The 20604-nt window shown below is 41.5% G+C and overlaps 1 protein-coding gene across 1 annotated transcript in view; it reads right to left on the bottom strand.

Moving 5' to 3' along the window:
• Nucleotides 1-16483, bottom strand: part of LOC118417485 (RE1-silencing transcription factor-like) — a 50801-nt gene extending 34318 nt beyond the window's left edge. Inside the window, exons 1-5 of the mRNA XM_035823061.1 lie at nucleotides 16359-16483; nucleotides 15490-15641; nucleotides 13118-14548; nucleotides 12459-12623; nucleotides 10730-11836 (exon numbers count right to left, since the gene is read on the bottom strand). Of these exons, the coding sequence (XP_035678954.1) occupies nucleotides 10734-11836; nucleotides 12459-12623; nucleotides 13118-14548; nucleotides 15490-15532 (2742 nt within the window). The 5' untranslated portion in view covers nucleotides 15533-15641; nucleotides 16359-16483 and the 3' untranslated portion in view covers nucleotides 10730-10733. The remainder of the gene's footprint in view (nucleotides 1-10729; nucleotides 11837-12458; nucleotides 12624-13117; nucleotides 14549-15489; nucleotides 15642-16358) is intronic.
• Between the last annotated feature and the right edge of the window lie 4121 nt (nucleotides 16484-20604).

A 20604-nucleotide genomic window follows, 5' to 3' on the forward strand; every position in this document is an offset into this window, starting at 1 on the left:
CTACTTCCCAACAAACTCTTGTTTCTACTCCTAACTTCTTCATATTCTGCACCACAGCAGTGCAGGAGGCAGTCCTCCCCCTAACTCTTCCCACCCAAACTGCAGGCAGACTAGACCTCCCCAGTACAGAGTTAGGTGGTGAGATCCCAGCCAGCCCTTGTGGGCTTGCCCTGCTCACTCCCCGTATCATCAAACTTCATTTCGGGGTCAATGGGGGTGGCGGCGGGCACTTTCCAGGTGTCGGCGTCTGGAGCGGGTTGACAGTCGGGAGGGCGCGCTGCCCCCACCAAATTGGCTCTATCAGCCCGGCCGCTGTGAAATTATTGATGTGGGTATGATTGGTGCTGTGCTGGGCATGCTCCATTCAAGGCCCCCCAGCACCCCGCTGGGGCTGATGTAGTGATGATGGTGGAACATGATGTTATTGCTGCCTTTTGACCTGTGCACGCCACACTGAGCAGCTTGTCACATTCATTTGGCAGCTTAATAGCGCCCATCTCCCAAGCCCCATTCATATTCCGCCGTGATTGATTCGCGGCATATGATATCTTTACACACCATTACAATGTGCGGTCGATATTCCCTGTATTAAATGATAAGTACAAGGGATATTCGGAATCATACAAGTAATTGCCTGTGTGCACGGGTCAAACGTAGGTCAAGCACAGGTGACACGGGAGAGTCGTTATGATGTAGTCAACGCCAGACTCCCCCGCCAAACCGCTAAAATATCCGGATTCCCGCTCGCCTCACGCTCTGCGAGCCAGCGCTGAATAGGAGAGTAAATGCGGTCTTCCTGCGGAACCATTAGGTTTTCCACGCTAGGCCGTCCCAGCACCAGCCTTTTCAAAGGCGGCCCAATGTATTACTGATCATATCTTAAGCTGCTTGATTGAATGCCAAATTGACCCCTGCCCCTCAATATCAATACACAGCCAACGTGAGCTGAATGACAACCCTGGTCCCATGCTGGGAGCTTCAGCCTCGCCGCTGGAAACATCTGAAAACCTTTTATTCTTCCATCTTTGTGATATTGGGCTTCGCCAGCTGATCATTAGAGCACAACAAAGGACTAAAAACATCTCCATATTGGAGGAATATTAAAAAGTCACTGCGTCAAATGATATTTTTACTTGTACTAGAATAAGGATGGTAACTATACTGTAACTAAATAAATCTATTTGGATATCAACATGTATATGTACTTGTCTGGGGAATGGTAGTATTGCTCATTATTTCCTGATTTCATCAAGTTGATTTTCAAAGTAGTATCTACTTGCAATCCAAGCGGCTTTGTTTTGACATATAGAGAATAAAATTTTAATTTTAAGAGTTTACCAAAACTTTCTTCCATAGAATCCACTGTGTCTTTAAATGAAAGAAAATCTACATACACAGACATTGTAAATCTCCATTATTCATAATGATTTTCATTACTACTTTCACTAACGAAGGTGGTTATGTTTTTGGGAACATCTGTGTGTGTGTCCATCTGTCTGTGTGTGTGCACGCGCATGTTTATGTGTGTGCTTGTGTGTTCGTCTGTCAAATACAATAACTCTTGAAAGCTTGGGTGGATTGTCTTCATATGGTATGAGATCTAAAAAATTATACTAGGATTTTGGCCCCCTAATGTCTTCCTAAGGTACTGCATAAGAACTTCTGGGTTTTGAAGTCATACTGTGTATCTTGTGTAAAATACCTTTCAGTAAAGATACACATAGACTCTATAACTACCATATCATGGTTTCACATGGAATCATACTGTATCATATGACAATAGAAATGACAATAGTGTCTCGGCAACTTAGTTTCTTTTGAAAGTCACGCCCAAGGTCAAGGCTTGTGTCCAGGGTTCATCGGGAAAGCCAGGAGGCCAGCTCGCCTCATTATAACCATACATCACAAGGATTGCAGCTTCTATTCTCCTGCTAATGCCAATTGTGTATAATAAAGTAAGGACGACCGGGTTGATTAATGTGCACGCGTGTACAAGAATAGCAAAGTGGACAGCCCGCGCTCATCGAGGCCTGCGTGGGCAGGCTTTAGCCAAGAGGTGCTCTCTCCTCTATCGATCACGGAAAATCCCTGGCCGGTTGGCGGGATCAAAAGAGTGTGGGATATCTACTGGGATCAGAGACACATCGCGCAGCTATGAAATATAGCTGAGGTACCATTGTGCATATGGGACTACCCAACATGGCCTGCAACTTCGTTTTCTAACTTGAGGCATGTTGAACAGGGGAAAGACAAGTTGGCCCTCAATGGTACATACGTCTTAGGACAAGACTGTCTTTTTTTAAATACTGAAGACTTGAGCTATTCTATATGTATATATTAAATGTTTCATAGTGTTACTAAATATTCATGTTGTGCTGATGTAATTCAGAATCTACAATTTATACATCTTTTTTGGCCAACCACTGGAAGATTACCTTTGATAAACTTAACTCTACTATAACTTGGGGCAATGCCTACGTTTTTACATCATGAAAAGTTTATGAAAGAAAACATTTATTGTGTAGTGAACAGATGGCTGATGAGGTACATAATGTGTAGGAAATTAGTCTAGATTTTCAATTCACATCCATTGTGGTCATACAGTATTTGAAGACCTACCCAGAAATGCATCACCACTATAGAGAACATGATCATTTTGCTAGGCAAATTTTTAAAAGTTTGATTGAGACAATATAAAGTTTTGAATTTGCAGTATTTTAAAAAAGTTGGAATTCTTTTACAAAAAATAACATCTTACTGTGTCTCTGAAGAAGCATCAGGGAAAGTGGGGAACTTTATCTCCAGATTTGAATTACTACGTTTTTGATATGTACAAACTAAACCTTCAAGGAATCAACATATGAAGTTTTTTACTAAAACGACTTACCTCATTCCAAAAAAGACCACATTCTGATGAAATATTAGTTTTTCAATCTCTCTTCGTAGATGTTTATCATATCTATACTTGCCCCTGACACTACAATAATTGGATGACCAGCTCAACTATAAAGAAACTTATTATTGAAAAGGAGACAAATTCAAAGAGCTAAAAGACAGGACGAACGGCCAACTGTAGTGACCAGCAAGTTCGGTTAGTTCATGCAGCTCCTCTGTAAGATAAAGGGAGAGTAATGATGATGATGAAACTACTTTCTTACACCACTTGTGACCTCTCACCTTGGACTGGTAAAAGATTCATTAAGAAAGCGGACAGGAGTGAAAATGACAAACTCCTCCTTGTGGCTTTTCGATTGGTTGTCCCTTGTAATTGGCCTGTCCTTGAACCATGTTGATTGGCTAACCAGTCACATGACAGGGTTCCAAATCCAGTGTACAAAATACTTTTCAGCTACAATTCACTAATTTCTGAAAAAAAAAGGTACAATACATAACCTTTTACTATCATGTTACTTATAAGCATGTTTGTTTTAAACTAAAAATCAAGTAAATTGACAACAAAATCGAGTTCTGAGGCTCAAAATCTAAGTTGCACCCTGTGCAACCTGAGTTTAGAAGTAAGTTGCACCAAGCAAAAAGTGGTTGCAATGTGCAAGTGTGCAAGTGGGTATTTTGCACGCTGAAATCTTTTCTTTCTATCTCACAAAATAAATTGAAAGTTGTCAGGAATTTTACTTGGAATTTGGGGATACTTCCTACAAATACCCTGGAAAGTAAAGTACCTTATTACTTAATTGCACGAGACATTATGCCATTGGCAAAGCTATCCTTATTGTGTCAATTAAGTTATTTTTGCTTAGTTTTGTGGTAGAATGGAAAAGGAGGTTTTTGCATTGTTTGAAGTTTACATTCTGTACAGAAAAGTAGAAATAAAACAATACATATTTGCGGTATCATGAGTAACGCCAATGCCCATGGTGACATACCGGTAGGTCACTGCGATTTTTGATGTCACCGATTTTTTTAAGAGGCTATTGCAAAAACAAAACCTCTGCAAAATATTTCAATATTTATCTTTAGAAGTTAGTAGTTATCAAGTTCAGTAGTTATCTCTGAAAACTATATTCTGGACAGCATACTCAAAGACTAACCAGGATCCTTGGTGAAAATAAGACCAGTCATATGTAGTTCGATCAAGCTTCATAACATACATTGTACATATAGATGCTAATTTTGGCCCTTGCTATGCACATTACTTATGTGAGGCATTGTTTGCAATCTTTGTATATTCTAATATTTCGCCAAAGATATTTCAAGTGTTTCAATCCAAATTGAGAGTACTTCTAAAGAAGAAAAATGTATTTTGTTGCTGCAAACAACCTTGTCACTTTCTAAATGTCTAAAACTATGGATCCACACCACCATAACTACATTTATGTTCTTTGTCACTTCCAGGCTCCACTGCACTTATCCAACTGCTAGAGTCATGATATCATCCATACAAATACTAACTGCACGGGTAGATTTTTATAGATTATTCTTCTCCGAGCTGCTTTTTGTTCGTTGTTTTACTGTTCTTCATACAAACTTCGATTTTACAATGTTCGATTTGTTGGTGTGGAGGGGCTGAGGGATCTTTATGAGCACAAGATGCTTTACGTCCAATCCTAATATGAATAAGCCTGGGTAAATTAAACAAAACAAAATGAATAACCTCCTAACTTGACCACCAATTCTGGTGCTTTAACCCCGACACCCTGTGTGGACACCGGTACATTCATCCCACCACTGCTCAATGGAAGATAAATTACCTGTCAAATTGAATCTCGCTTCACATTTTTCCTCCTTTTTTGCTAATCCTGTGTTCGATGAGTCGTTATTAACGGTGCCCTCCATTTTTAATGGCTTGATGTAAATTTTCCTTGTCAATGATTTTTTAAAAGGTTGTACTTACCCGACTTTCTACTTCATTTCGGCTTCCTTTGGGGGCTTTGTGAAATGATTGAATTGCAAAAACTGTGACATTTTCACAGTATATACATCTGTACACGAGAGAGGTGGACAGTATACCCCCAAAACAGTCAACATATGAAGCTGTTTCAGAATGACTTCAAGTTTTTGCTGCCTTTTATCTTTGTTCTGAATTTACTAGAATCTTAGTGTCCTTTATACGGTAGCTTTTACATCAAATAGTAAGACTCAAAGCAGTCTTATACGATACTAGAAACATGACATGTTATATACATACAAATGTATTTTGGGTCAGAAATTAGCATGTTGAAGAGTTGTTCCAGACAAGCGATTTTCCTTTACAATGAGTAAGTCTGATTATTAGTGTTTGAATCATCTACTCACACCCTACACCAGCTACCATGCAGTGTTAAAACCAAGGAAAGGGCATTAACTTAGAAGTCCTGAACAAAATGGCACCTGTACACATAGAAAATACACAATACACTAACAACCCTCTTAACAGTTTTATAGGTTACCAAAGTGGAAACAGTAGTCACTGTGCATTAGGCCACACCAATTCAATTTTTTGGTTCACGGATTTTTAAAGACTAAAAAAAAATATGCTTAACTGGAAAAATATTATATATATCATGAAAACAAAGCCTGAGGACCAGGTTTGTGCCTTGGTGCGCTCAGTGAATAGTCATATTAATAATATTATTATTCAAGTTTCCTCCCTACCCTCTAGTTTTTTAATGTTTGCTTGCAATTGAAATATTTTTATTTCTTAAAAATCTGTCAACCAACAAATTACATTGGTGTGGCCAACACTGTTCGCTACCAGGGACATGATTTTTATGAACAAAAAAAAAGCATACTCAATGTTTTAAAATAAATTTAAGCTACCACCATCAATACCTACACACAAAGAAATCTTGCAAATCTGTTAAGAACTTCTTAAATCCATCGTAATAGAATAATACTATCATCACAAGCACAAGCAGACTAACGCAATTGCAAGAACTGACTTTTACTAAACTCAACCAGCAGCAACAGTAACATCTGTACCTGTTACAGAAACAAAACTAGAGTTCCACGACCCCATACCTTTGCCAAATGATTTCAACCTTTACAACTGGTGTTTTATGTACAAATGTATGTTTGTCAGTAAGTATGCAAGGTTCTCATTTGCATAAATCATATTAGTTGATCATCTCCTTCACAAAAATAATAGACATACACCCTCGACCTTAAGAAATAAAAGCTATACTAGCATTTTCTGCCAATTTATGCAAATGAGGAACTCATTTGCATAATTGATGTTCAATGATGTTCAGGTTTAGACAATTTCTCATGAACAAGTATGCAAATTAGCAAGCAAAGTAGGCTCTGATTTGCATAAATGGCATTTTACTATATGAAGCGAGTTATTCCTTTTCAAAGTTTGACAATAAACCGGCCCCTGCATTTCCAGAAAAAGCCACAAGGAGGACCAAACCTACACCGCTTACTCTAGGTCCCAAGAGCTATCTACCACACCAATATCACAACCATAGCATGTCCAGAACTTGACATACCAAAAAAGGAAGTTCTGTTGCAGTACCGTATCAAGTCACTTGGGGCCCAAAATTTGATTGTTTCCATGTCTCATCAACATTTACCCACATACTGAACATCAATGTATTTCCATCCAAGCCTTCTCAAGTTGTGGTGATTTCTACAAACATACATGCAAACACTACCGAAAATATATACCTTCTTGGTGAAGGTAAAACTAAAAATACCAGTTATACCAAATCATGGTATAACATGTAGCTCAACTTTCAGAATCAATTTTCAGCACTGGCTGTTTAATATAATTTTTATGAATATTCTATGACTGTTAAATCATACATAAAATTTTTCATATTAACAAGCATTGTGGTGCTCAGCAACAAGCACAAGACCTGAAGTTGGCGAAACCTTCGACATTGTCTATGCCTAACTCATACCAAAATAAAATCTCTACCCGAAACAGAAATTCTTGGGCCTCGCCATCCATTTGCAGTCTGCACATCAAAGCTACACCACTGGTAACATCAAATACCATAGAATGCATAATAAACACTGATATATATGACCGGTGTCTCCCCGCACGGCCAGACTTAATCCTCCCGGAGAACACTTAATTTTTCATAATACAGATATGAGTGTTATTGATGACCTGTAGTCCGAGGTTGCGTCCGATAAGGCTCCCCGGGCAAAACAACCTGGCCTACAATTGACCACTCCTGATAAAACTGTCCCCACGGACACGATTATCTCTTCCCTTATTATTCTTCACCCAAACAGAAAACATGAACGCATTTCACACAGGAGACTGGCCGTGTGTGTATTCGGAGAATGCTTAACACAAAACGGTATCAGGATTCAGAAGTACGCAGCATTGCAGCATCCCGATACCATCAGCATAATTCCTGACCGGGAAAGTGTTCTGACCACTGGATATATGGGAGACCATATCTGTCCCAAATATCTGAAAAACCAACAGGACCTACGTTTTCTGGGTCACGTTATATTTCACAGTGACAAATAAAGATAAAGGAAATCCATCACCTTCCAAACGATGAATGTTCAACTTTTAATGCAATGATAAATGGACAAACTGTAACTGTATGAAGAAAAATGTTAACACGCAGCCTTCAACTGTTCAGGTGCCACAATATGGGGACTTTGGGGGTTGATTTATGTTTCTTATATCCTCAATGGTACATGTATGTACATATCATCTTTTACTTTTTTTTTTCAAATCAGGAAATGGCATTTCAAGAACGAAGACACAGTATGCCAAAACTTGAAGAGACTTTACACGAGTTGTACTTACTTAAAGAATAGATCTACCAAAACTTGTTTCTAGTCTCATCTAAGATGTTGAATCAGAAATGTTTAAGAATGATGAGAATCAGTGGCGTTCACAGCACCTTGTTGTAATATTTCATTTAGAAATCCAATCAAATTTCAGTAGGAAAGCAGCCATTTCCCAAATCAACATGGTTGGCCAAATTTCATTATATTGTCATCCAACTGTAGTATTTCCATCCAAAACATTAGAAAACAGCTAGGATTGTTTATTTGTTTATTAAGAATCTACATTTAGTAAAATGCCTACTAATCTTCCTGGAGTCCTCTTTTAGACATATATAACATATATCAACTATGATGAAACATAAACACAACTTTTAAAAGTTGGACTATGGTTAAAAAAGGTGTCCTGTTACCCGCATCCAGTTACAGTGTGTAATAAAGTGGAAATAAGATAAGGATTTAAAAAAAATAAAGGGACACACAGACACACACAGACATACACACCCAAAACAATACCTCCCTTTTCATGGAGGTAATAATGACTACTAACAACAATGCAGGACCATCCCCTTGTACATGTACAAGTAGGTGAAAGTCTTCCTGCCCTCAGAGCACCTCCATCAACTTGATGGCATGTATGATGGGTAATGTACCAGGTAATGGGCACTTGTTTTCTGAAAATAGTTCATATGAGCCTGCCGATGATTGTGTCAGGAATAAACGATGGGTTGGGAGGCTCGGTCGTTCCATGGAAATGAGCCCCACGTACGGACGGCTGTATTAAAGATGAGGTGGTCCTCCAACGACTCCAAGGTTAGAGTGTAAAAATTATGTAGGGCCGTAACAAGGTGATTCTTTTTACTGCTGTAAGTATGGTTCAAGTCATCCGGTGTAATCCGGCGGGGCATGAGCTCTGAAGGTACAATACTTGGTACAAATACGACCCGTGCACACCTTGTGCTGTTTGTTAATCTGGTCTTGGTCAAGTAGCGATGAGTATTGTAGCATATTTCAACCAATTTTTGCAAAGTATAAAATTAAACGATATACTTCTAAAGGCATATGTGCACAGACGTTGAAGATCATGGTAACAGTTTGCAGGCTTGGGACATTAAACTGTACATAATATGTTAGACAGTATACCAGTTGACTATACCCCTTTTTCAAAGGACTTACAATTTGTAACACAGTGAAAATAAAGAGGTGCAGTATCTTTGAGTTTGTATTTGAAAAACCAGGCGGTAACATCATGGAATAGACACAACATCCATACATTGACTGTACGTTTGCAGTGTAGTGAGCACAAACTCCAAAACACGGTCGAAATTTCAAAAGTTACAGTACTTATGACAGTAACATTTGAACTTTCTGCTACATGGCCACATAGTTGTACCATACCCCTCTTCATTTCTAGACCACACCTCAAGAGTATGAAAACTATTTCTGCCTAACTCCTGATGTCATACATAGTGGTAGCCTTGCCTAACTGCATGTCAAAACATAGAGCAGGAGGAATTTCTGCTGAACTTTCTTACTACCAATCAATTCAAATACTTTATAAATGCAATTTTGAGCATGCTGAATATGGGGACTAGGCAAGTGTCCTTTAAATAGCGTGGCGCGTTGGTACAACCCATCCCTCGATCTCGGAAGTTAAGCAACGCGCAGTCCGGACAGTTCTTGGACGGGAGTCCGCCAACCAAGGACGTTCGGATTGCTGTAGCCTCACAAAGCTTTCCACGAAATCGTCTTCCGTGACGGACGTAAAACGGGGGTCCCGTGCTCGAGGAGGTGCCTCGACCACGTTAAACAGCCTCATTACCCACACTTTGGGTACCTACTGGCTGCAAAATACACCCAATATTATTATCATAACTGATGTCAATTGTTTAGAATTTCTCAATTCTCTGTTCTAGGTATATGCTACATCGAACCACCTGTTTCTTGACTTGAAATTAGAAAGACAGAAATGAAACATGTCTGTAAAAGGGTCTTGTTGAAATGATACTAAAGCACTATAGCTTTCTACACTGTCCATGAAAGGATTTGATGGAATGAATTGAAAAGTTCACTTGTATGATACCATAATGTATACAAAACTAGCATCATAAAACTTTTTTTTCCTTCTACAACTTAGCAAATACCACAAAGTTGCAAAGAATGGTGGTAAGCTTAATTTCATAGTAGTTTTTCTGTAGATCAAATCAACTGAGATGTGGAAAAGCATTCTAGAAACTGAGTCTTTGTCAGTGCTTAGGGAACAAGTGACAACAACGCCCTCTAGTGATCATTGTTAATACTGCATGGAAAAGCCTGCTTGACTGAAGTCTCTAGCTGCCTGCTTGTGTTTCCTACAAGCAGATACATGTGTTGTCTTGGATCATTTCAGACAATAGACTTTTGCCTGAATTTTCTAAAACACATATTTTTGCAGGTGTGCTTTGAACAAGATCAACCTTTCAACAAAAAGTACCCAACTAAAGTTGATTCCCAAACAGTTGGTAGCAAACACGAAACAGTTGCAACAGTGATCAGATCGTCCTTCGCAGAGGATGTTAACAGTACAGCCTTCTGGTGTATTGGTCGAACTTGATGAGCCTTAGGCATCAATTCCTTGCACATTAAAGAAGCCAACACACTTATCAAGAAGTACAGCTGGCCCGATGTGCTTGGCCATGATAGGTTTATGTCAGGGTTGGACAAGTCCACTATCCCTATTGTCCTGGGCAAGTAAGATTTTTCCATTGAGTGAGATTTTGATGTACAAGTCATGAACTTCTTACTTTTTACAGTCATGACATTCAGCAATGATCAACATAAAAAAATAGAGGCAATAGTAGGAATTCCTTTACTAGAAGTGAAAATGCATATAAAAGTGACATTTGAATTTTGGGCAAGTGAAAAATTGGTTCGGGCAAGTAAATTTTTTATGTGCTCGCTTAGTAGGACAAGTGAATTTTAGAAAACTTGTCCAACCCTGCATGCCTTGTCTCCTGCTACTCAATGACCAATGACCAAACAAGAAAATGCTCACCATGTTATCCAAGTGTGTGGCTCCCTTGCCTTGCTTGTGATGTGATCACGACAAAGTTGTTGTTGTTTGTCTGTCCCTGCAGCCTGTCGGTGTTGACCTCAGCTTGTGGGTGCACGTCTCCACCTGCGTGTCCCATCCTCTGCAGGTGGCTCGACTGGTCCTGGCCAGCCACGGTGTCTTCCTGGAAGCCCCCCTCCCGCATGATGGACAAGTTCAAGATGGAGGCTCCCCGTGAGGTGGGGGGGCTGCAGTCTGTGGTGTTGTGTAGCGGTACGGACTGTGCAGGAATGATCTGTGGCAGGTACTCCTGCGAGAGTGTGATGTTTGTAAAGTGTGTGGCAGAGTTTTCAGGGTGCAGCTGTGCTGAGACAAGCCCCGAGTGAAAGATGTCCAAGTCTGTGTGTGGCGGTCTTGTCTGACTGGGTTCCACAAACCTTGTTGTTCTCGAGTGCTCTGTACCAATGTGTGACTGGAAGTTGGGAACGTGTGTAAAAACTGGCGCCGTGATCACGGAGCTCAAGGCGGGCGTGTACATCACGGAGTGACCGCCATTCCGTGGATGACCACCGATAGACTCCGAGAACTGCTGACCAATCGTCATGACATTTGGCACCCCCTGATCATGCACACTAGTTGTAGAGATGGACCTGTTGATGTCAGAGGGTCGTAATATCAGGTTGTTGACCTCACTCATCTGTCTACTTGTTACAATCTCCTGTTGTTGTAAAACAGAACTCTCTGACGTGCTGGGGGTGGTGACAAAGGACTGGCCATGGGGAGGTGGCACAAAACCTGTAGTCCTCGTGACCAGCGGTCTTGTACTTGTCTGAACATAGTCAGCATCAGAAGAAGAGGCAGATAGCTGTAGTCTCTCCACTGTAGTCTGTCCTGAGCTGCTGCTGTGAGGCAGGGTGGAGTGGCTGGTTCGTGGTACGTTCTCATCCGCCTTAGTGACAGGTACAGTCTCCACCTGTATGAGTTGATAGGTGTTCTCCATGCCAGGTCCGGTTAGAGGTGCTGAGAGCAGCTGGGAGCTCTCTATCCTGGGAGGGAGATGCTCATTACTGATGCCTATTGTTCTCTTGTCCAGGGTTATCAGTGGGGTATCTGTTTCACAAACAGAAATAAAAGTATCATTACATTGTACTTGGATGGGTGGCAACAACATATCAACATTAGATGCGTTGTCAGTGTCTTTATATTAGTGCACAGTTTGACACTGACAACGATCTTCAGGTCTCAAAATCATTTCAGTCTGATTACCCATAACCCCCTGCCTTACCCGCAATCATCACTTGACTCAAGAAAAATACCTACGTCTTCTTGGATGGTATGTAAAGATGCAATATTTGAAGAGTCACACCTCGAGCATATGTAATAACCCATCATACTTACATATACAAGTTAAGGAGTCCATCCTGGTGTGGATCAAACCTGTCTGGTCTTATGCAGCTTGTACTTTACATAATAAGAATTGCAAATCAAATTTCAAAGGTCTTGTTCATTTCAATGCTCTTTTTCATCTCTTTGTAGTCTTGAATTTTCATCATTTTGGTAGGAATAGCAAATTTCTAGTACAAAAACAAATAAAAATTTATCTTTTCAGGTACAGTACTGGTACAGTGATGTTCCAGTATTTTGGACCTGTATTTAAAAAAATGTTTATAGTTTGTGTACTGATACTGAGTACCAGTTAACAACCCTTTTGTAATATTAATAATAATGGTACCTTGCTCCATGTAGGTAGTCATGACTGGATATACAATCTCTGTTGCTCCATCAGGTGTGAGGATGGTGACAGTGTTCGCTGGCTGGACTGTCACAGCTGGCTCGTTCTCAGGGACGGACATGCGGCTGCTGCCTGATGTGGTGACAAAGGACAAACCTCTGGAATCTGAGGGAGGAGAAACATTTTCAACCATTGAAAATATGACAAGCTAACAAAGATCATTTTGCTTCCACACATTGTACACTGGGCCATATCTTTTCATAATGTAGTCTTCAAATGAAGTAGTAGTAGTAGTAGCAGTAGTGGTGGTGATGGTGATAAAAATCTCGATAGAAATGCACTCATGCTCGAATCTTTTCTGTTTTATGTGTATAGAGGGATTTTTATACATAATAAAGTGATGTACAGTGCAGTTCACATACTGCCTTTCAAAGTTTTCTGGTCTTCCCTTTAGTTAATGCCTACAATCATGATTATTTTGGCAGTAGTTAGATATGACCAGTATCAGTACTTGAATTCTCAGTAAATTGTGCAATGTCACTGTATGCACAGTATAATCAGACAAAGCAACATAAAAAAAGTTAGATTTGTCAGTGTTGCATAAAATCAGCTTGGGCTGTGCTGCATAAGAGTTGATATCACTCGACCTATCCCCATACCTTTAGAGCAGGGCTGTGTGTTTTCAGAGCCTTCCTCAGTCTCCCTAGACTCCTCCTCTTCTCCCCTACCCTGCCCACCCCTGCCTTGCGATGGTACCTCCTGTAGCTTTAACACAGCCAGAGCTGTGGTCTGTAGTGTGTCCTGCACCTCCTTGTGCTGGTTCATGTGGCTCCTCAAGGAGTCTTCTCTCACAAACGACTCCTTACAGATGCTGCAAGAGAACGGCTTCTTACTCCCCCATCTTAAGAGGTTGGCACTTCCTTGTCTTGTCTTCACCTGTTTGACATTGTTAGACTCTGTGCTGTTTTTCCCCTGCCCCTTGTTCTGACTATGTCTTGCTGTGTCCCCGTGGTGCTTCTTAGTATGATTTCTCACATTTGCAGCATGTCTTGACTCAAAGCTACAATACTGGCATTTGAAGAGTCTTTCCCTCTGGTGCTCTTTGGAGGTCGTTTTCTCGGAGACGGAAAGGGAGGATGTTTCCGTCCTTACCTCTTGGTGTGTCTTTAAGTGCGCACGAAGCTGGGCTTTGTTCTGGAATGTCTGCGGACATTGCGGACAGGAGAGCGTGCACGGACCGTGGTTGTTCCGTACGTGAACCTTCAGATTGCCTTTCATGGCGCAGCGGTAGTCACAAAGGTCACATTTATACGGTTTATCCCCCGTGTGTGTCCTCATGTGTCGCTTGAGGTCAGATTTTATCTTAAACTTAGCCTCGCACAACTGGCAGTGGAAGGGGCAGTCTCCTGTGTGCGAACGCAAATGAACGATCAGCTGGCTTGAATTCCGACTCGCGTACGGACAGATTTGGCACTTGAACGGTCGCTCGTTTGTGTGAGTTCTTACGTGCTTCTTAAGGCTGCTGCTATCTGCTGCAGCGTAGCTGCACCGTGAACAGGCATATGGCTTCTCCCCGCTATGTACCCTCAGGTGCTGTTTTAACTTGTCCCTGCGATTGAAAGCCTTCTGACAGACGCTACACGAAAAGGGTTTACAACCTGTGTGTGACCTCACGTGCCGATCCAAGTCCTTGTTGTACGCCGTCGTGAACGAACAGCCCTCGTACTGGCATTTGAACTTCTTCTCGACAGCCGGTTTAGTCCGTGCTGGGGTTTTTGCTGACGATACCACATTTGCCGGCGAGTGATTTGTCCCATTCGTGGTAGTGAGATATATTGTAGGTACTGTACTACCTGCAGTAGAAAGGGTCTCACTACCAGCTGGTGGCAGGTTGTTCGTTATGGTAAAGTTTTGCGTGAGGCTGACCGGAGTTGTGGCGATGGTCGGTACTTGCTGCAACAAACTCTCGACAGAAACGCGGACGTTCGGCGGGGTACAGCTGCGTTTGTGAGCGAGGAATACCTCAATGTCTGTGAACTGGTGTTTACATATCCCGCAGATATGGATGTCCTGTGCTATATTCATCGGACCTGGAGACAGAACACAGAAATCTTGTTGAATGTGTAAAATGTCAACATCCAAGTGTTGCTATCTTCTAAATATGAAAACAACTTCATTAGGGGTGCCTAACTAAGTATTCATACAAACTTAATTCAAACCGGAATTCAAACTTAATTCAAACTGGAATTCAGACTTGTAGAATGAGGGAATTTCATTGATCAGGCAATATTTCATATTTCAATATTTCAAGTATAGAACATGTGTGTCTTTTCAAGAGCTTTCATCTTGACCTTGTGGGAGGCAAGACTGAGGGGAAGAGCTTCATTATATATATTAGGTACAGTATATACCATCTTATGTGAAATTGTCTTTGTCATTGTTATGTTATTTGTAGACCTATGTAATCAGCTTGTGCTACCTACAGGTCTGTGTACTAGTAATGTAACGTTACCGTTGCATTTTGAATAAATAAATGATTAAACTGATCTTTTTCAATTTCATTTACTTTATTTTCTTTTTTCAGGCAGTTGACTGGAAACCTTTTATAATTTCTTTGGAACGGCTTGATTCCCAAGTTGCAGTTTCTAAATGCTGGTAAGTTTAAAAGTTCGTGGGTGAGACAACAGTATAATACAATCTATAAGACCTTGAGCCAAATGGCGCCTTCTAGATTCCACCAACGTAACGCTTAAATTAGTATTTTGAAATTAAAAGGGTAAACAGATTATCATATACAGTACCACAATAGGACGGAATACTGGAACTAACGGAACGGTGTCTAGAGAAACAATATTGTATCGCTTCTTATGCATGTTGGCTGTGGTGTAGCGCTCTCTCATTCAAAATAAACAAATTCATCATTTTCGACACGTCTGTTTATGTGCCCCCCTCCCCACCTATCATTCGTAGAAACCCACATTCCTTCGTACAAAATCGTTGCGTAAAATAGCAAACAGTGAGATACTATTACCTTGCAATCCAAGAGGTTGGTCCTGACTGGAGGTTGAGTCCATGTTGTTGTTTTCTTTGGAGTTATGAAAGTACCGAAGTTGGTAAACGCTTCTATCTCTCTTTTCTTCGGTCTCTCGACTCCCGCTTGGCAGTTTCACCTTTGACCTATACCTGGTAACATACAATATTGTCGCTGTATATCCAATTGTACATTTGAACCGCCGCGTAAGCAAGTCTTGTAGAGTGTATGTAGAATAGTAATGTAGATTTTTTTTTAAATCAGGTAAGCAAATAACTCCTCTGGCCGGCCGACTCCCCTAGTGTACTTTTTTTTACTCTATTTAACATCGTTAATGGCACCTCATATGAGGATGAACTGAACTGAACTGAATTTGTCGAATTTCTATTGTACGTAGACCACCGATCCGCGCCGGAGCCTGGTAGAGGTTGGCGTAGCCAAGGAAAGCTGAATTTTCCCGCGAACTTACTATACATAAAGGGGATGTACAGAACTATATTGCATTTTTTTTTTTTTGTGTAAAGATTTTTAAAAATCTTATGGGGAACATGTACACCCCATCATGTATAACTTGTGTACAATCCTTATAAAATATAGCAACAATTTCCTTGTAATCTTAGACAGTAACGTCTGGTATCTAAATCTAATTAAGTCGTGTTGACGTAAATATATGCATTTCTATCTGTCGAAATCAATTGCAGATGTCCACAACATCATCTACACGTGGCAGTATAAATGACAATGTTTTACACTGTAATAAGAGCTAGATCAGGAAATCGCTATTTAGATATGTCGCTGTCATGTCGTTATTTACGTAAAAAAATATGAAGGCCAGTCAGACAAATTATCTATAACGTCCTTGCTCTTACCTGAGTATATTTTCTGCTACCTGACGAATTATCTGTTGTCAGTAAGTAGTTCAGATTCGCCAAGAGAGATAAACATAAATGATAATAAATGATAGCAAGTTGGGCGTGCGATTTAATCCGGTGCGATTCATGTGGAAAATATCAGAAAGAATCACACGACTCTTTTTAACCAATCAACTTTGATTTGGGATACTAATGGCTATTCTAAAACGCGCTATCTAATTGGATGATATCGAGAGTAAAAGGCCATAATCGGTGACCAATGGTGTCGTTTCAGTATTCTACATAGGAAGATATCATTGAGCGCTCCTCCTCGCTGATTGGCTGCATTTTGATAGTCAAATTATCAAACTGCACGTGCAGGAAGACACATTGTCAATTACAGGTGCTTGTCAAGGAATTTGGATTACGTTGTTTGTGTCATGGAGGTTGGTTCCTTGTTCGTGTTTTGCCATATTTTTCGCAGTTTGGGGATTCCTTGCGGGATATTCTACGGAAGATTGCGGGACTGCTGGCCGCCTAGAACTACACTAATGTCTGAGGTGGGTGGCTTACTTGTTACAATTTGTTAAATACCGATAAACGGGCAGTTAAAATTGATAATACCACATGTTAATAATAACACGTTAGCTACCTTACGTTAGGCCATGTTGATTTGATTGTATGGATGACATCCACGCGTATCAATTGTTTTCCGCTATTCTATCTATTCTATCTTTGTCTATTCTAGAGTTATCATAGTTCCATAGATAGGAGTAACCATTATCATCAAGCATCAGCGTTGAAAGAGTAAGATGTTTGAGGCCGAATACAGCTTTGCGTGCCTTGAGAGACAGATTCTTTTTAGCTAAGGAATAAGTACCTGACGAGGACAACGTCAGGCCTAGGCAAGGGTAGAATTTGGCGATTTCGATGTTATCTACGCCAAATGAAAAATTGAATCAGATGTTCTTGAGGAGTCTCCCTGATTTGTTAAAGGTTACAGCTTTAGTTTTCTTTAAATTCACCTGCTGTTTCCATTTCCATTTCTCACAGAAGGGATGAAGCCTGTCAAGGGCACATTGTAAGCCGGTTCAGACTCTGAAATTAGCACAACATCATCTGCGTAAAGTAGACAGGAAACGAGAAGGTGGCGTAGAGAAGGTGGGTCGCAGTCGAGGTTATCCAAATCTTTAACAAAATCATTTATAAAAAAGTTGAAAAAAGTAGGACTTAGGTTGCATCCTTGCCTTACACGCCTATCTGTTGCAAACAGTGGTGTAAGACCGGTAGGAGTTTTAACACATGTCTGATCGGATTAGAGTACATGGATTTAAGGCCGCAGAGTACAGTACTGTAAATGCAGAAATGTTCGCGGTGGATTAATGTTCGCGGTTTTCGCGGTGACCACTTCAGCGCGAACTTAAAACCACCGCGAACATTTTTCTATTATGGTATTAGACTGCAGTCTATGGTGTTACCGCGAACTTAAATCCACCACAAAAAGTCCCTTTTCCTACTACCGCGAAATTAAATCCCCGCGAACTTAAATGCATTTACAGTATTTATCCGCGACCGAGTAAAAAAGTAGTGCGGCCAAAATCTGGAAGCGCCTGTAAACACTGTAACGTGAAAGACAGTGGGGGATGAGCTTTGCTATATCATAGTATAAGGAGTCGACTTTCAGGTGGTATGTGTAAGTTTATGATGTTTGTTCATTTCGTGTATACATGCGCGTGACCTTTACAGCTACCTACCTCGGTGAGTCGGCTGCAGTTCCGGATGTCCCCGCATGACCCCATTTCAAAGATTGCGTGGAATTTAAAAAAAAACGACAACTTTTTTTTACTTTTCAGTTAGTTTGTAGGTTATATCCTCGACTTCAACATATGAGTTTGTCGTGCTTCAGATGTGCACCCTGGTATGATTTTATCCGCGTCGATGTCAGTCACCTTGCGGTCTTTAACTATAGGAATCCCCCTAGGCCGAAAACTGTACTCTGCTACCTTGAAGGCCGGTGAAAGGTCACCATTACAGACCTGCGCAGGAAAAGAATTTTGATGCCAGTCACGGCAACGGGTAGGGTGATGACTTAATAACGCCATTGTAGCCTAGGGTTCAAGTTCCGGCCTGGCACACTTGGTATGGTTGGAAAGGTCGCTTAGCAAGGAATAGAAAGGTGAAAACCGCAAAATTGTCGGATGATTCCTTCTGGAGATATTCTTGAGCATATGGACTCTGTTTGGGCGCAACCGCTAGCTCGTGTTTTTGAAACACCGCCTGTCACGGCAACGGGTAGGGTGATGACTTAATAACGCGATTGTAGCCTAGGGTTCAAGTTCCGGCCTGGCACACTTGGTATGGTTGGAAAGGTCGCTTAGCAAGGAATAGAAAGGTGAAAACCGCAAAATTGTCGGATGATTCCTTCTGGAGATATTCTTGAGCATATGGACTCTGTTTAGGCGCAACCGCTAGCTCGTGTTTTTGAAACACCGCCTGTCACGGTAACGGGTAGGGTGATGACTTAATAACGCGATTGTAGCCTAGGGTTCAAGTTCCGGCCTGGCACACTTGGTATGGTTGGAAAGGTCGCTTCGCAAGGAATAGAAAGGTGAAAACCGCAAAATTGTCGGATGATTCCTTCTGGAGATATTCTTGAGCATATGGACTCTGTTTAGGCGCAACCGCTAGCTGGTGTTTTTGAAACACCGCCTGTCACGGCAACGGGTAGGGTGATGACTTAATAACGCCATTGTAGCCTAGGGTTCAAGTTCCGGCCTGGCACACTTGGTATGGTTGGAAAGGTCGCTTAGCAAGGAATAGAAAGGTGAAAACCGCAAAATTGTCGGATGATTCCTTCTGGAGATATTCTTGAGCATATGGACTCTGTTTAGGCGCAACCGCTAGCTGGTGTTTTTGAAACACCGCCTGTCACGGCAACGGGTAGGGTGATGACTTAATAACGCCATTGTAGCCTAGGGTTCAAGTTCCGGCCTGGCACACTTGGTATGGTTGGAAAGGTCGCTTAGCAAGGAATAGAAAGGTGAAAACCGCAAAATTGTCGGATGATTCCTTCTGGAGATATTCTTGAGCATATGGACTCTGTTTAGGCGCAACCGCTAGCTGGTGTTTTTGAAACACCGCCTGTCACGGCAACGGGTAGGGTGATGACTTAATAACGCCATTGTAGCCTAGGGTTCAAGTTCCGGCCTGGCACACTTGGTATGGTTGGAAAGGTCGCTTAGCAAGGAATAGAAAGGTGAAAACCGCAAAATTGTCGGATGATTCCTTCTGGAGATATTCTTGAGCATATGGACTCTGTTTAGGCGCAACCGCTAGCTGGTGTTTTTGAAACACCGCCTGTCACGGCAACGGGTAGGGTGATGACTTAATAACGCCATTGTAGCCTAGGGTTCAAGTTCCGGCCTGGCACACTTGGTATGGTTGGAAAGGTCGCTTAGCAAGGAATAGAAAGGTGAAAACCGCAAAATTGTCGGATGATTCCTTCTGGAGATATTCTTGAGCATATGGACTCTGTTTAGGCGCAACCGCTAGCTGGTGTTTTTGAAACACCGCCTGTCACGGCAACGGGTAGGGTGATGACTTAATAACGCCATTGTAGCCTAGGGTTCAAGTTCCGGCCTGGCACACTTGGTATGGTTGGAAAGGTCGCTTAGCAAGGAATAGAAAGGTGAAAACCGCAAAATTGTCGGATGATTCCTTCTGGAGATATTCTTGAGCATATGGACTCTGTTTAGGCGCAACCGCTAGCTGGTGTTTTTGAAACACCGCCTGTCACGGCAACGGGTAGGGTGATGACTTAATAACGCCATTGTAGCCTAGGGTTCAAGTTCCGGCCTGGCACACTTGGTATGGTTGGAAAGGTCGCTTAGCAAGGAATAGAAAGGTGAAAACCGCAAAATTGTCGGATGATTCCTTCTGGAGATATTCTTGAGCATATGGACTCTGTTTAGGCGCAACCGCTAGCTGGTGTTTTTGAAACACCGCCTGTCACGGCAACGGGTAGGGTGATGACTTAATAACGCCATTGTAGCCTAGGGTTCAAGTTCCGGCCTGGCACACTTGGTATGGTTGGAAAGGTCGCTTAGCAAGGAATAGAAAGGTGAAAACCGCAAAATTGTCGGATGATTCCTTCTGGAGATATTCTTGAGCATATGGACTCTGTTTAGGCGCAACCGCTAGCTGGTGTTTTTGAAACACCGCCCCTAGGTGGCTAATACCTTTATTGAGAGCATTGTATACGCCA

Source organism: Branchiostoma floridae, chromosome 6, assembly GCF_000003815.2.
Source record: "Branchiostoma floridae strain S238N-H82 chromosome 6, Bfl_VNyyK, whole genome shotgun sequence".
Lineage (NCBI taxonomy): Eukaryota > Metazoa > Chordata > Leptocardii > Amphioxiformes > Branchiostomatidae > Branchiostoma > Branchiostoma floridae.